Below are 15,168 nucleotides of genomic sequence, written 5' to 3'. Positions count from 1 at the left end.
AACCCTAACCCTAACCCTAACCCTAACCCTAACCCTAACCCTAACCCTAACCCTAACCCTAACCCTAACCCTAACCCTAACCCTAACCCTAACCCGCCATGTGGCTTGCAATCTTTTTGCACCTCGTTGGTGTTGAAATTTACCTGAATTTGACGCCAGCCGAAACTCACCGCCTTCGACAAGTCAGCTATCAGAAGCAATTGGAGGCCGGCCTGCCCAACCCTGGCTCGGCAGGTCTGACCAGCGACCGCTGGGGAGATTCGTTGCCGTGGGCGCCGAGCGAGTGCCACGTAGAAATGGCGACGAGTGCCGAGCGCCACGTAGAGATGGCCACTCACTCGGCTTGATAAATACGAGTGCGAGCGCCAGGCCACTCACTCGGCATACGAGAGCGGGCGCCGAGCGAGCGCCACGTAGAAATGGCGACTCACTCGGCATACGAGAGCGAGCGCCACGCTCCCTCCTCGCTCATGTAAATCTAGCATTGATGCACGCACTCGCGCCACGCTCCCTCATCGCTCATGTAAATCTAGCATTGATGCACGCACTCGCGCCACGCTCCCTCATCGCTCATGTAAATCTAGCATTGATGCACGCATTCGCGCCACGCTCCCTCATCGCTCATGTAAATTTAGCATTGAGCACGTGCTTGCATCATACGTTGAGCAGCGTGAGAGTGACGAATCCGTACACGGGCAAAATGAGATTGTCGTTTTGCGAGCTGGTCCCTTCCAGCGCACCGAGGAGAGCCAAGACGACGCCGAGTCGAGGAATCTGCGTGCGGCGCGCGAAAGGTGTGAGCGTGAGCGTGAGCGCGCGCGTTTCGTACTGTATTTGCGAGGGCGCGCGCGTTGGGCACGTTGTTTACGAGTGCCCTCGCGCTCGCGCACACTCACGCTGAATGGTTGCACCCAACCTAGCATGCGGAGGAGGAGGGTACTGCAAAGAATGCTGCCGATGAAAGCGACCGACCCTTCGACCGTTTTGCTGCTTCCTGGCCAGTACACGCGCCCATACCGTCGACCCACGATGCTAGCTAGAGCATCTCCGACGCCGAGAACGAGCACGCCTATTTGTTGCGTAATCTGCGACGAACCTTCGATCCAGAGCGGCCCGGCACATCCAGTGAGGAGGTAAAAGTGACTAAGTATCACCGGTCCGCTGTCCTTGTGGTCTGTAAATTCTGCCAAAAAGACGTGCAAGGTGGCGCCAAATGGGTAGAGTGCGTAGTAGCGAATGTACTCTGCAAAGATGAATGCAGAAAACGCCAGCGAGAAGGCCAAGTGCATGAAAGCGGGCTGTGGAGAGCGGGTGCGTGGGTGCGCGGGTGCGTGCGTGTAAGTGCGCGTAAGTGTGCGCAAATGAAAGTTACCTATCGCTAGCACGTCGCGCCGCTATCGCGTCGCGCCGCGCCGCGCCGCGCGACTCACATCGGCTGCGATGCCTGGCACAAAGAGCAAGACTGCCAGGGCGTGAAAGAACTTTCTGCGCGCGTTCAAGCTCAGCGTAGCGGCCCTCTTGAGCGTCACGCCTCCAGTCTCGGTATTTGCAGCTGCATTGCCGATGGCTCCGAGGCCTCCCAAGCTTCTGACCACCCCGGCCGCGGTAGCTCGTGTATTCGCGGATGAAGGTGCTATCGGCACGTCTGCGTTGGGCGCCGCAGAGGCTGCGTTCTCATGCAAGCTGCCACTCGCGGTCGCCGTCGCGGCAGTCGCGGCAGTCACGGTCGGATTCCTCACGACCCTGAAGCGCTTGGCGCTGACTACGATGGCTTGCCAGCTCAAGACGCTTGCTGCCACGAGCGCGAGCCAGTACGCAACGAGCAAAGGTCGTGACCACGGATGCTTGCCCTTGATGAGAAATTGCAGCACCCATACCCAAGGATCTCTTCGGCCCAGAATCCAACGCGTCCACAAACCGAGCACGCCGACAACGTACAGCGCGGCAAAGAGGTAGAAAAAGCCCGCTAGCAACCGCCGGTGTAGGTCTCGCTTGTGCGGCCATCGCAGCCGATGCACTGGCTTTTGCGCCAAATGCCGCGAGAGGTAGAGCAGTGGCGAGAGCAAAAAGCCGATCATAAAGGAGCCCACCACAAGTGCAGACTGGAAAATCACGAGTGGTGTTGGGCTGCGAAAGGCCTTGACGAAGGGTGTGGCGTAAGGCATGACCTAAGGCGGAGACAGGCGCGCGTGTGTCAGCTTCGCCGCGCAAATTCATCGCCCCACGCCACGCCACGCCGCGCCGCGCACCTTGGCTACAGTCAACCCCAGCGTCTCCATGACGAGCGTCACGCCTATAGCCGCTACGATGGAGAGCTCACCCAGCGTGAAGCTTTTACGAGCGAGTCGCGATATGCAATACAGATTGCTCTGATAGAATAAAGCCGCGGTGAACACCTCCCAGCGCGCCAAGTCTGTAGAGCGTAGGAGGTGCGCGGCTGTCAGCCCCCGTCTCGGTTTTCATCACTCGCACCCACTCACCCGTCCAGAACGAGATCCCGCTCCGCGCGGCCAACTCCCGCACGAGCTCGACAAAGCCTGTGACGAAGATTTCAAACACCACAAACGACCCCAGTCGTCTCCAATTGCTTTGCGGAAAATCTGCCGGACGTCTGATCCACCTCGTTCCTAGCAAGTGCAGCAGCAGAATCGTGGATGTCAAGGTTTGCAGACTGACCAAGGAACATCGCGAAAGGACCAGCTGATGGAGCGAGTCTGGTGTTCGGCGAGCGTGCTGCACAAGGGGCAGAGGTCCTTCGATTTGCCAATTCGGGAACGGCAATGGGCTTCCATTAGGAGAACTGGCCAGCCCTGCAGTCTCCCGGATAGCTGCAAGTAGTGCGGCCGCGGCCAGCAGAGGTCCCAGCAGCAAGCCACTTAGCGCTCCGTCATCTGCGCATTGTCTGCATCGTGGCGGAATCTCGTGGGGGGTCAGACGACTGCGCCGCCGCCGCAGCTACGGCGTTCTCACCCACCTGTAATTGCGATGATCGGTAGACCAAATAAACCCGCACGCCCCCGCGCCTCGCGTTGCCAAGTACAGCAGCGTAGAGGAGCAGATCCACGCCAATTCTGAGGAGGTGCGGTCATCATCAGCACGAGCGAGCGTCGGTGCAGCTCTCACGCTCATGGACTCGCGATCGCAGGACAAGCGATGAGGGTGCAGCTCTCACGCTCTCGCGATCGCAGGACAAGCGATGAGGGTGCAGCTTTCACTCACCCGTGACGTGCAACTGCACCCTAGGAATGCCAGTCGTACCTAACTCATGACACATGGCCGCTCCAGCGCCCACAATGAGTGCAGTCTCAATGACGGGATTCACATTGAACCTCCTCTTTGGTCGCGCAGCAGCCTGTCTCCTCGCAGTGCTGCTGCTCGCTGCATTTGCTGCATCGGCAGATGCAGGCGTGCCGTATGGTGGCGTCGCGTCCCGACCGCGCACGGGGGATGGAGGCACATCCTTGGCTGAGCCTGCTGGCACTTGCAACCTGTCCAGACCGCGCGAGATGACGGATCCGAGCCCAGTGACCGTCTCCTCCCCTCCTCTCAGCGCAGGAGAGGCGACTCTTCGAGAGACGGAAGAGCCTCTGCGCAGCGCTGCTCCACCCGGTGCAGCTCCTGGCGATGCCATCGCGGCCTCGCCCTCGCCAGGAGCGTAGCGGGCCGGCAGAGTGAGGTTCAATCTCCTGGCCCTCGCGCTGCTCTGCCTCTCGTCGAAGCTCATCCTCTGTCTATCTCGCGTCCTCTCTCGCACCGCGGCCCTCTTGGCATCCCAGTCAAAGACGTGCCTATCGCTGCTCGAAGCGTCCGAGCTGCTGGTGCTGCCAGATTCGCCTCGCCCATTGCGACCCGATGACCCGGCCGCATAGGCAGTGGAAGAGTAAAAGGAGGGGGATCGAGGCGGCGGTCTGTGCCGTCCCAATGCATCGCCCAACGCCTCTCCCTCGCTGGTGGATAGCTGTTCTCGCTCGCCATCATCCTCCAGCACAGAGCCGCTGCGAATTCTGCTGATCGAACGACGCTTCTGTAGCGATGAGCTGACGGGCTGGCTCAGTCTGCGTCGCTTTGGCTGGCTTGTATGCGGTCTCGCGCTGGATGCCGTCGCGCTGGATGCCGTCGCGCTTGATGCCGTGAAGTAGTACTGCGAGGTCTGCTGCTCCTTGTCACGCATTGCGACGGGCGATGCTGGACCCGATGGAAAGTGTCCATTACTGTGATGAGCTGGTAAGGAGGGCCGTCTCGCATAGTGTCGAGGCTCGTTGAGATCAAAGGTGGGAAGCTGAACAGCGGGCGATGTGATGCTCTCCGCTGACCACGTCTTGGGCAACACTGCTGGAGGCGGCCGCGCGTTGTGATTGTGCGCGTGGTGGTGCTTGTGGTGCTCGTGGTGGTGCTCCTGCTGCTCCTGCTGCTCGTGGTGCTCCTGCTGCTCCTGCTGCTCGTGGTGCTCCTCCTGCTGCTTCCCGTCGGCGCTCGCTAAAAGGCCTCCACCGCCGCCATGTGAACCACCGTTTGCAGCCGAGCTTGCTATGACTGGGGCCATGTCTGCGCCGGAAAGGCTTCCTTGTGGTGAACGTTGGGGACTGCTGCCAGCGCTGGCGGCATCGTGGCTGTGCATGCGCAATGCTCCAGTCAGAAGCATCTACACCGGCCGCAAGTATGATATCGCACGAGTCCACGTGCTGGATGCTGTGTGCGTAATGCTATGTGTGTGGCCGGACGGCGAAGCAGGCAGCCATGCCAGCGATGGGGCGTGCTTGTGGGGCGCAAGTCGGTCGTGAAGCGGCTGCTGGTGTCGGTGTGCGCCGCGCTTATGGGTATCTGCTGCGGTGGCGATGGACTAATTGTATGGTGACAGATGGGCGCAGCTGAGAGCGTGGGAGAGAGAGAGAGGAGGGAAGAGTCACCACTATCCTGCGACTCGCGACTCGCGACTTGTAACCACACGTGCAAAAACGCCGGCCGGCCACACGGCACGCCGCGCGCCACGCACGCACGCACGCAACAACAAACAACACCGCCTCGATCGAAAGCGCACCGGAACACGCAGTCCGTCAGGCGGAGTCATGCAGTGAGTGACCTGCCCGCCCGACTGCGCCTGTGGGTGTCCTCACGCTCGACGCGCGCTCGCTGTTCTCCTCCGCATGCGTATCCTCGATCTCATCGTGGCTGGCGCGGGCGCGCGCCACGTGGCTCACGCTCCCGCACATGTCGTGAAGAAGACCCTGCCTGCTGCATGCCTGCTCGCCTTTCATATTTCTCGCTTCGATCGATGCGCGATGGACGCAACCGTGCGTGGGTGCGTGCGTGCGCGTGCTGCACACTCACGACTGGTGAATCTCATCTTCGTTGCGCGCTTGCAGGCCCACAGACGCCGCATCTCGGGACCGCGCGCGCTTGGTGTGCATACATCTCACTCGCCTTCGTGATTGCTGCTCGCTCCATCATCATAGCATCCGGTTTCGCGCCGCCACACGTCGTGCTTGCTCAAGATGACTTCCAAAAAAGTCAACGGCAAGGGCAACGGCAACGTCAACGTCAACGGCAAGCAGCCGTTCGACGTGGCAGCAGACGAGTATCAATCTCCCTTTTCTCTACCTCCACGTCCTCCCACAGAACCATCAACGCAGCCATCATCGCCATTCTTTGATGATGCAGAAAGAGCAGAGGCTCTGGCTTGGGCTCGCGAGCACGATGGCGATGCAGAGACCAACGGCACAGGGACGGCCGCGGAGATGGGCATCAGCATAGGTGGGAGGCGCAGAAGGGACAGCCAAGTGGGCAGCTATGCCGACGATGGCGGTCTCAGTTCCAGCATCTTTGACGGTCCCACCGCTGGTGCCGTGCCAAGCAGCGTGAGCAGGTGAGTGCGGCGCAGCGCGGCGCAGCGCAGCGCATACATTCGCGTATTTCTCCCCCCCACTGACTCGACATTTCCCCCACAGCATGCACCATCATTTGTCCCGCCCTGAGCTATCTCGCCGCGCTTCCAACAGATCAAGGCAGCGCATTTCCCGCGAGTACTCCAACTCGCCCACCCGCTCTCGCAAGATCAGCACCTCTTCCATTCGCAGCAGCGGTGATTTGGATGATGCAGAGGCTGACGATACAAGGAGTGCAGCGGAAAGCGTTCGAAGTATCGCTGCCCGCTCGAGTTTCGGTCGCAAGAGGCGCGTGGCATCTCGCCGGGAAGCCGAGGAAGTGGATGCGAGCGAAGAACGTCCCCGCGGCGTGCTTGGCAGCTTCATGGCTTCGCTTCGAGGCGGACAGCAAGCATCATCAGAGGAGCAAGATGCTTCGGGCTCACAGCGACCCCTAATGAGCCGTCGCAGGAGCTCTTCGTCCGTCGTCAGCCGCTCATCTCGTCCCTCCTCCGACCGCGGAGGCGGCGGAGGTTGGAGCGAGGAAGAATACGGCACGGATGATAACGAGGATGAAGACGACCAAGACGGGGACTATATCAGCGATGCAGATAGCCTGCACAGCAGCACCTCCGATGAAGATGGCGATCGGGGAAGAGGCGGCTTGCTGCCTTCCGCCTTTGGCATGGTGGGCGGTCAGGTCGACCCCGTCTTTGGAGATAATCGAGTCACGCTGGATCACGAGCCTCGCGACGAGCTGGACGAAGAGCTGGGTGCGAGCGCTACCAATGAAGCTGGAGCTGGCGACTCGAGCGGCTTTGCGCGTGGTCGTTCTGGCTTTCTTCCCGACATTGAGGCAGCTGCAGCAGCGCCAACAGCGGCTGCTCAAGAAGCTGCGCGAGTCAAGGAGGAAATGTCTTACCTGGACAAGGACAGCAGATCGAAGCAGCAAATCTATCTCGCCGAAGACGACGCCTTGATTCGATTCACTGGCTACCGCTCCGTGCCCACAAAGCAGCTCACTTACACTCTCGCCTGCATCCTCACCCTCGGCATCGTCTACTTGCTAGGCCGATGGCTGCCACGTTGGCGCCTTCGCTGGGTATGCACACTTGCCGACTTTGATTCTGCCGATTTCATCATCGTCGAGAATCAATGGGGAGACATGGTCAAGGTCAAGCCCGATACGGTGCCCTTTGCTCGGCCCCTCGCCACCGTCTTTCCCGTCTCGTCTAGAGAGCCGCCCAGCACCCCTGCAGAGCATCAGTCTGCTCCTCCCGTCGCCCTTCCGCCTGGCCTAGTGCTCAACGGCAAGTCGGCGTCTGCGCGTAGCAGCATCGCCGAAGCGTCCAAAATCGCGCCCGCGCAGACGCGCACGCCCGCCTCTTCGCTTCCCATGCTCGCAGGCGTCCAGACGGAGCAGCTCATGGAGCTCACGTTTCTAGACTATCGCTACACGCGCTTCGCTCTCCATCCGCCTTCGGGCCGCTGGCGCATGATCAAAGATTGGCGCGATCCAACGTGGACATCCACCGCTTCAGCCGCCAAGGGCATCAGCTGGGACGCCGAAAAGGATCGCACAACGTTGTTTGGCGAGAATGTCATCGACATTGCGGGCAAGACGACGTGGCAATTGCTCGTCGATGAAGTTTTGCACCCTTTTTACATGTTTCAGATCGTATCGATCGTTTTGTGGAGCATCGACGATTACTACTACTACGCCGCTTGCATCGCTCTCATCAGCGCTGCATCCATCATCACGACCTTGCTCGAGACCAAGCGCACCATTGCGCGCATGCGCGCCATGAGTCGATTCACATGCCCCGTCAGGGTGCTGCGAGAGGGCAGCTGGGCCGATCGTGATAGCTCGGAACTCGTGCCGGGTGACGTGTACGACGTGGCAGAGTCGAGCTTGCTCCTGTTCCCTGCTGACAGCGTGCTGCTCAGCGGTGATGCGATCGTCAACGAGAGCATGCTCACGGGAGAGTCGGTGCCCGTCAGCAAAGTGCCTCTCGCGGATTCGGGCATGCTCGGCCTGCACTCGCCTTCAGGAGAAATCTCGCCCGATTTGGCGCGCCACTTTCTCTTTGCGGGAACGAGAATCATCCGAATTCGGCCTACTACGGGCGGCGGGGACGATGCTGGGGCAAAAGCAATGGTTGTGCGCACTGGGTTCGACACGACCAAGGGCGCACTAGTCCGCAGTATGCTGTTCCCCAAGCCCATGGGATTCAAGTTCTACCGCGACTCTTTTAGATTTATCGGATTCCTTGCCGGCATTGCGGGCGTCGGCTTCCTTGCCAGCTCCATCAACTTTATCAAGCTCGGCATTGGCATTCACACCATCATTCTGCGTGCCCTCGACCTGATCACCGTCGTCGTTCCTCCTGCTCTTCCCGCGACCATGAGCATCGGCACCACCTTTGCCATCGCTCGTCTGCGCAAAGGAGGCATCTTTTGCATCTCTCCCAATCGCGTCAACATTGGAGGCAAGATCAATGTCGTGTGCTTTGACAAGACTGGTACCTTGACTGCAGGTGAGTCGCGCCCGCTCCAAGTCCCGCCGCGCGTTGTCCGCGCGTTGTGCTCAGCGCTTCTGATCACACGCGCACGCGCACGCGCACGTGCCCCCCCACGCAGACGGCCTCGACGTCTTGGGCACTCGTACGATCGACCTGCGCGCCAAAAGGTTCAGCGAGCTCCACGAGACCGTCGAAGAGATGCCTGTCAATGGCAGCAACACTCCGAGCGATGTGGAAGCCCGCAAGATGCCCCTCCTGTACGCCCTGGCTACGTGTCATAGTCTCAAGGTCGTCGATGGGGAGGTCATTGGCGATCCTTTGGATGTCAAGATGTTCGAGTATACCGGCTGGACTCTCGATGAAGGCAAGGACGCTGCACAAGCGACCACAAAGAGCGGTACGGCAAAGGATGGCAAGAGTCGACTGACCGATAGAGCGCCTGCGCTGGTACAAACGGTCGTTCGCCCACCTGGTGGTCAGCACTTTGAAGTCGAAGATGCCGTCAAGCCAGGCAAGCATGCACATTTTCTCGAATGTGAGTGGGGCGTCGAGGGGGGTGGGGGGAGGGGGGGAGGGGGGGCGTCTTGACGACCGCGGGCCAGGCCTGGCTACGCTACGCTACTCGGCCTGACACATATCATCCACCGCAGTGGGCGTGCTGCGCACGTTCGAATTCGTGTCCCAGCTCCGTCGAATGAGCGTCATCGTCAAGCGCCTCAAATCCCCTTCCATGGAAGTCTACGTCAAGGGAGCGCCCGAAGTCATGACGGAGATCTGCGAACGCGATTCGTTCCCTGCCGACTACGATGACCTGCTGGCGTACTACACCAAGCACGGATATCGTGTGATTGCTTGCGCAGGCAAGACGATGCCCAACATGAGCTGGATCAAGGCGCAGCGAATGAAGCGAGAGCAGGCAGAGAGCAAGCTGCGATTTCTGGGATTGATCATCTTTGAGAACAAGATCAAAGAAGGGACCGCGCCGGCCATTCAAGAGCTGATGAATGCCAACATTGTCTGCAAGATGGCCACCGGAGACAATCCACGCACTGCCATCAGCGTCGCGCGCGAGTGTGGCATGGTCGACCAATCGGCCCACGTCTTCTTGCCAACGTTTGTGCACGGTGATCAAAAGTCGCCAGACGCAGTCATCGACTGGTCGAGCGTCGACGACGAGCGGGTCAAATTGGATGCGTTTCGCCTCAAGCCGTTGCGCGACGATCCGCACCTAGACGAGCTCGACTTTCAAGATTATCAGCTCGCTGTCACGGGTGACATTTTCCGGTGGATGATCGACTATGCGCCGATCGAGACGCTTCGCCGGATGCTCATCAAGGGCACCATTTTCGCGAGAATGTCGCCCGACGAAAAGCACGAGCTCATCGAGCGATTGCAAGCGCTGGGCTACACGACTGGTATGTGCGGAGACGGTGCAAATGACTGCGGTGCCCTCAAAGCCGCAGATGTGGGCATCTCTTTGAGCGAAGCCGAAGCATCGGTCGCCGCTCCGTTCACTTCCAGTTCGCCAGATATTTCGTGCGTCATCGACGTCATCAAAGAAGGCCGCGCTGCCATCACTTGCAGCTTTGGGTGTTTCAGCTTCATGGCGCTGTACAGTCTGATCCAATTCACGACCATCACGTTGCTCTACGGCTTTGCATCTTCCCTCGGCGACTTTCAATTCCTCTACATCGATCTCGGCCTCATCATTCCGCTGGCCGTGGCCATGGCTCGTGGTCTGCCTTTCGATACGATCCATCCCAAGCGACCCACGGCGAACCTGGTGTCCAAAAAGGTGCTGATCAGCATGCTTGGACAGGTCGTGATCTGCGCTGCTGCGCAATTCTTCACCTTCTTCTACACTCGCGCCCAGCCCTGGTACACGCCGCCCATTGTGAATCCGGACAAGCTGGACGTGGTCAACCCGGAAAACTCTGCCCTCTTCTTGGTCTCGTCCTTCCAGTACATTATCGTCTGCGCCATCTTTAGTGTCGGACCACCATACCGCAAGCCCTTGTACACCAACCCGATGCTGGTGGCGGCGCTCGTCATTCTCTCATTCTGCAGCTTGTACTTTCTCTTTGTCCCCTCTGGATTCATCTTTGAGCTCCTGGGACTTGTGGAATTCCCTCGAAGCTTCCACTTTGCCCTGCTCGCCGTCGTCTTGGTCAACACTGCAGCGTGCTTCGCGTTTGACGCGTACGGCAAGCAGCCCCTCACCTCTGCTATCAAGGCCATGCAGAGGTACTGGAGACGGCGCAATCGTCGCGATGAGCGCGTCACCAAGAGCGGCAAGGTGTACAAGCAGGTGGCCGCGGGCATGATCGAGGAAGCTTGATCGAGGGCGGCGTGCGGCGTGGGCAGGCACGCATACTCATCCCCGGGACAGTCCCATGTAGAAGCTCGGAAAGTAATCAATTCGCATTTTGCAAAAGGGTGTGCTTGCAGTCAGAGTACGTAGTGATGATGTTGCCCCCGCGGCCTTCTCGTTCTGCGCGACAACGCGTACGCGATTCGCCGCGGGCTCATTCCTCGTGACCCTCTCGTGCGACACGCGCGCGCGCGCAAGAGTGCATAAGTAGCAGCTGCGTGCGCAATGCAAGTCGTGGATTCCAAATGCTGCCAAGATCAAGCCTGCGTCCACCACTCACGCAAGCATCACCTTCGCCAGCAGGTCAACCACCCGCTAGATTGACTCACTCGCTGAATGCCGTTAGCGGTCTGCTCGCCATCATGTCCAATGGGCGCTCATCCACCGTGGCCGGCTTGAGTGGCCGATTGCAGGGACTCAAGTTCATGCAGCGTGCCAATGCTCAACAGCAACAGCAGCAGCAGCAGCAGCAACAGCAGCAAGCTCCCGACCAAAGTGCCTTGGCCAGCACAAGCAGCTCCATCCCTCGCACTTCTAGAGCACCAGCGTCGCCCCAATCTTTCGCGATAGCGTCAACGAGCGTCCGAGCGCGAGCGCCCTCGCCCACGTCACAGCCTGTGACCTTGATAGCGACTCGAGCACGCCAAGGCAAGGATGCATCGCAATCGGACGAAGAGTGGTCCATGCCATCTGCTCCATCTGCTTCAAACAGGCCTACATCGTCCGCAGTCATGGTGCAGCACGAACCAGCTTGGTCCTCCTGGCTTGCCGGTGCTGACGTGAAGACGGAGCATGATCCCGTCGACGTCGACGTCGACGTCGATGCATCCGCCCCGAGTCAGTCGACCCGCCGATCTTTTGGTGCGTGGGCGCAAAGAAAACGTCAAAAGAGTCGCAAGGGGAGCGAGAGCGATGCGGAGAGCGAGGGCGAGGGCGACAGGGGAGGCGCCCGTGCGTACGGCAAATCGAGACCTCAAGGACGCTCTGCGGATGCGCGCGCGGATCGCAAGAGCGCAAAGGGGGCGCGAGCACCGCAGGGGGGGCGAGCACCGCAAAGGGAAAGAGCACTGCAAGGGGCGCGAGATGAAGAATCGCTCGATGAAGTACCGCTCGATGAAAAATCGCTCGACGAGAAAGAGGTGGAAGGGCTGGCCATCATCGATGAGATCAAACGAGAAGGCGGTGCGTCGGGTGGTGCTACCGCCAAGAAGCGCAAGCACAGCCAAGGTCGCGGTCACGGTCACGGCGATGCAGATCGCAAATTCAAGAAACCAGGCAGGTCACCTTGGTAAAGTCCCCCCCCGCGCGCACACACACGCACACATACGCGCGCACACACGCGCACACACACAATTACATCGTCATCGCGACGTCTATCGCATCGAGAGGCTTAAATACGTGACGCATGTCCCCGCTCACAAATCTCCAGCGCTGGCTCGCCTCTTCTCCTTCGCACGAGCAGCAGCTTCCCGTCGCACCCACTCCATGTCCCTCTTTTGACGTTCCTCGTCGCTCATGCGCGCCTCGATGGATCGTCTGTCGTAGTCGTTGCGCGTTGCGTGAGTATCAAACTTTCGCAGTCCGCCTGGCCCCCAATTCAAGACCAAGAAGCGGATGAGGAACTCGTGCAGCTCTCGGTACGCGCCGCGGACACTGATCGAGTGCGCCGAGTCCGTAAACATGCGAAACTGAAAATTTCGGATCTGCGCTTTGGTGAGGATATCGAGAAGGTGAGCCGAGCTCTGTGGGGTGCAAGACGACGAGAGCAGACTGTGTGAGCATGCGCATGGCAACCAAGAACAAACACCGCAGCGCACCTCGAAATGGACATTATCGTCGCCTGAGCCTTGCGCCAGCAGGTATCGAGCATGACGGAAGCCGTCCGAGATCATCACCGAGGAGTTTGCATAGCCTGCACGATTTTGCGAGGGCATCTTCATGTACCGCTCCGTATATATAGAGTCGTCTAACACAGCTGTCTCAGCATACAATCCTGCGCACAATCGCAACGCTGCGACTCACAAAATTCCCACTTGCTGACCGGCGCTACAGCCATGCCGAGACCGAACATGCCCGAGTCGGCTTGAATCACTTTGCTGGTCAGATAGCCTCCATAGCTCCAGCCCCAGATTCCTGTCCTGCTCTCATCGACGTAGGGCAACTTTCTAATCTCTCGCATGGCGTCCACCACATCGTCCGTCTCGTACACGCCAAGACGATTTGTGACGCGACAGCGATACTGCCTGCCTCGGAAGCCCGTGCCCCTGCCGTCGATGTTGATGACGATGTAGCCGAGCGACGTCGCCAGGTACGTGTGCCAACCGGCAAGGTCAAATTCGGACTTGACCGTCTGCGAGTTTGGTCCGCCATACACGTTGACCAGGACGGGGTAGCGCGTCTGTCCGCTGGCATCGAAATCGTGCGGACGTATTTCGCGCACGCTGACAATGACGTCCTTCTTGTCTCCCACCTCGATAGTGTAAAAGACGTTCGAAGGCGCCACGTACCTGGTCAGCGTTTTTCGCAGGTCCGCATTGTCCTGCAGCACCAGCTCGAACTTGGGATCGTCGAGACCAAGCACTCGGACGGATGGCACGTCGGGACCTTGCTTGGTGAGAATGTAGTACGCTCCCTTGGGGTCGAAGGAGGCAGAATGCCATCCCGGCTTGTGGATGTCTGTCAAGGGAATAGGCGGGCGAATTCTGTACCGGCTGACCGTCTGCTGTGAAGTGATGTCTGGCAAGCCAACCAGGTACACATGCCGCTGAGAAGGTGTTGGACTCGCAGCCAAAAAGTATCTGCGGAAGCGCATCGTGAGTGAGCGCTTCGGGAATGCCACTACATCGCTACACTCACGCGCGCTGCCGCTTGAGATCTGCATGTAGCAGCTGATCCACCTCCCACTCGCCCTGGGTGATGAAAAGTGGCTGCTCCACACTAGAATTGGCAAAAAATGCGAGGTGTCTAAAGCCTCCTTTGGTGGGAAGAATGTCCAAGTATGCCGTGCTCTGAAGCGCGAGGTCCATCGCTCCCAGCGGCTGCTTCTCCTGGAACTGGAGTGCGCCCAAAAAAAAAAAAGTGGTGAGCAGTGTATCTTGGCGCTCCTCAGAAGCCGCCGTTGGTGTTCGCAAGGCTGACACACGACTCACAGCTGTGATCCAGCCTCCTCCCAAGTGCAGCTTCGTGCGCCCATCGTCGCGCCTGACGACACTTCCAGTGACGGACTTTCCGAGAATCGCCTCGCTGCTGAGCACAAACCTCAGCAAGCGAGCTCGATCACTAACGCGATTCGTCTCGCGCAGGAGAACTTCGTCGGCACCGGTCCAGGTGACCTCGGTAATGAGCCTCTCCTTTTGCAAATCTTCATCCACCTTTGTATCGTTGGCATTTGCTTGTCCCCCTTGGCCCACTTTGGGGCTCACCAACTCAGAGATGGCGTCTACAGGAGATGCTCCTTTTTGCACGGCGGCGACGTCGACGACGTGGGCACTAACGGTGGGATTTGGAAATCCGGCTTTGGGATACTTCATCGAGGTGCTGGTGAGGTATGGCGTTGTGAGACCTGTGGTCCACTTGTCTGGATTGTAGATCGGAAACGAGTAGACGGATACCGCAGTCTCGTCGAGACGCAAATAAGCCAGCTTCGTGCCCGACGGGGACCCTGAACGAGCAGTCGAGCAAGTTTTTGAGCCGTGTTCGGCGAAGCGACCAAACACCGCATTTCACTCACACCAATAGACTGACTCGCTGTTGAACACCTCCTCCTCGTACACCCAATCAGGAACGGCGTTGAAAATGTCCCTTGTGCCGTCCTTGGTGATCCTGTGCGGCTGGCCTCCAGGCTCCTGGGTGTACAAGTCATTGTCCTGCACATACGCAAGGAAGTTGCCTTTGGGAGCCCAAGATGCGGCTGATGTCTTGGCCGGATAGTGAGGGCCACCACCAATTGGCACAGTCTTTTTGGTGGTGAGGTCGTACAGCCAGAGATTGAAACGAGTCGAATAGCGCCACTGATGGGACCTGTCGGTGATGAAGAGCACAAACATCATGTCTGGGCTGATCAAGAAGTCGGTCCACTTTAATTTCATGCCGTGATTCTGTGCATGAGCGAACGCGTCAGGATGCTTTCTCGCCGAGTCCCTGCTCGCCAGGATGCTTTCTCGCCAGGATCCCTTCTCGCAAAAATTGCTTCTCGCCAGGATCCCTGCCCGCCACGGACATGACCGCGCGGCAACTCACATCGAGCACATCATCGCCTTTGACGTAGGTCACCTTGCCGCCTCCCTTGGCCACCTCGCCTTTTCCCGTCTTTTCTTTGCGCAGATGCGTGACATCTTGCACGATAATGTCGTGCGTCACAGGATCGACGTGCGTAAACACGCCCACATCGGGATCTGACCCGCGGGGTGGGGGG

At 59.2% G+C, this 15,168-nt stretch overlaps 4 protein-coding genes across 4 annotated transcripts; 2 read left to right on the top strand and 2 right to left on the bottom strand.

The window, feature by feature from the left end:
- Nucleotides 1-539: 539 nt before the first annotated feature.
- IE81DRAFT_327123 (hypothetical protein) lies at nucleotides 540-4,881 on the bottom strand. The gene is made up of 7 exons (XM_025515016.1): nucleotides 3,220-4,881; nucleotides 2,975-3,071; nucleotides 2,481-2,902; nucleotides 2,250-2,413; nucleotides 1,431-2,168; nucleotides 897-1,298; nucleotides 540-774 (listed from the first exon to the last, which is right to left on the bottom strand). Exons 1-7 carry the CDS (start codon nucleotides 4,541-4,543, stop codon nucleotides 655-657), a joined length of 3,267 nt encoding a protein of 1,088 aa, XP_025365971.1. The 5' UTR covers nucleotides 4,544-4,881; the 3' UTR covers nucleotides 540-654.
- A 455-nt stretch (nucleotides 4,882-5,336) lies between these two features.
- Nucleotides 5,337-10,807, top strand: IE81DRAFT_327122 (hypothetical protein). The gene is made up of 4 exons (XM_025515015.1): nucleotides 5,337-5,863; nucleotides 5,946-8,398; nucleotides 8,502-8,918; nucleotides 9,034-10,807. Exons 1-4 carry the CDS (start codon nucleotides 5,493-5,495, stop codon nucleotides 10,719-10,721), a joined length of 4,929 nt encoding a protein of 1,642 aa, XP_025365970.1. The 5' UTR covers nucleotides 5,337-5,492; the 3' UTR covers nucleotides 10,722-10,807.
- A 198-nt stretch (nucleotides 10,808-11,005) lies between these two features.
- On the top strand, nucleotides 11,006-12,277 carry IE81DRAFT_74338 (hypothetical protein). The gene has a single exon (XM_025517597.1). It carries the CDS (start codon nucleotides 11,117-11,119, stop codon nucleotides 12,044-12,046), a length of 930 nt encoding a protein of 309 aa, XP_025365969.1. The 5' UTR covers nucleotides 11,006-11,116; the 3' UTR covers nucleotides 12,047-12,277.
- Nucleotides 12,170-15,158, bottom strand: IE81DRAFT_354572 (hypothetical protein; the record flags this gene model as incomplete). The annotated part of the gene is made up of 10 exons (XM_025516663.1): nucleotides 12,170-12,290; nucleotides 12,327-12,496; nucleotides 12,572-12,720; nucleotides 12,777-13,552; nucleotides 13,611-13,807; nucleotides 13,904-14,115; nucleotides 14,181-14,193; nucleotides 14,219-14,415; nucleotides 14,485-14,851; nucleotides 14,994-15,158. Coding segments are annotated over 10 exons (2,367 nt in total), but the record flags the coding sequence as incomplete, so codon positions are not given.
- Between the last annotated feature and the right edge of the window lie 10 nt (nucleotides 15,159-15,168).

This window comes from Ceraceosorus guamensis (assembly GCF_003144195.1).
Source record: "Ceraceosorus guamensis strain MCA 4658 unplaced genomic scaffold IE81scaffold_183, whole genome shotgun sequence".
Lineage (NCBI taxonomy): Eukaryota > Fungi > Basidiomycota > Exobasidiomycetes > Ceraceosorales > Ceraceosoraceae > Ceraceosorus > Ceraceosorus guamensis.
This window is presented reverse-complemented; position numbering and strand designations above follow the sequence as displayed.

What these genes read in the sequence shown, in the direction of transcription:
- IE81DRAFT_327123 (XM_025515016.1), bottom strand. Translation starts at nt 4,543, where the DNA reads ATGGCCCCAGTCATAGCAAGCTCGGCTGCAAACGGTGGTTCACATGGC. An exon ending in TGCCAGGCATCGCAGCCGAT is followed by an intron (nt 1,299 to 1,430) that starts GTGAGTCGCGCG and finishes CGCTCTCCACAG; the next exon opens with CCCGCTTTCATGCACTTGGC. An exon ending in GTTGGGTGCAACCATTCAGC is followed by an intron (nt 775 to 896) that starts GTGAGTGTGCGC and finishes CGCCGCACGCAG; the next exon opens with ATTCCTCGACTCGGCGTCGT.
- IE81DRAFT_327122 (XM_025515015.1), top strand. Translation starts at nt 5,493, where the DNA reads ATGACTTCCAAAAAAGTCAACGGCAAGGGCAACGGCAACGTCAACGTC. An exon ending in GTGCCAAGCAGCGTGAGCAG is followed by an intron (nt 5,864 to 5,945) that starts GTGAGTGCGGCG and finishes TTTCCCCCACAG; the next exon opens with CATGCACCATCATTTGTCCC. An exon ending in GCATGCACATTTTCTCGAAT is followed by an intron (nt 8,919 to 9,033) that starts GTGAGTGGGGCG and finishes CATCCACCGCAG; the next exon opens with TGGGCGTGCTGCGCACGTTC.
- IE81DRAFT_74338 (XM_025517597.1), top strand. Translation starts at nt 11,117, where the DNA reads ATGTCCAATGGGCGCTCATCCACCGTGGCCGGCTTGAGTGGCCGATTG.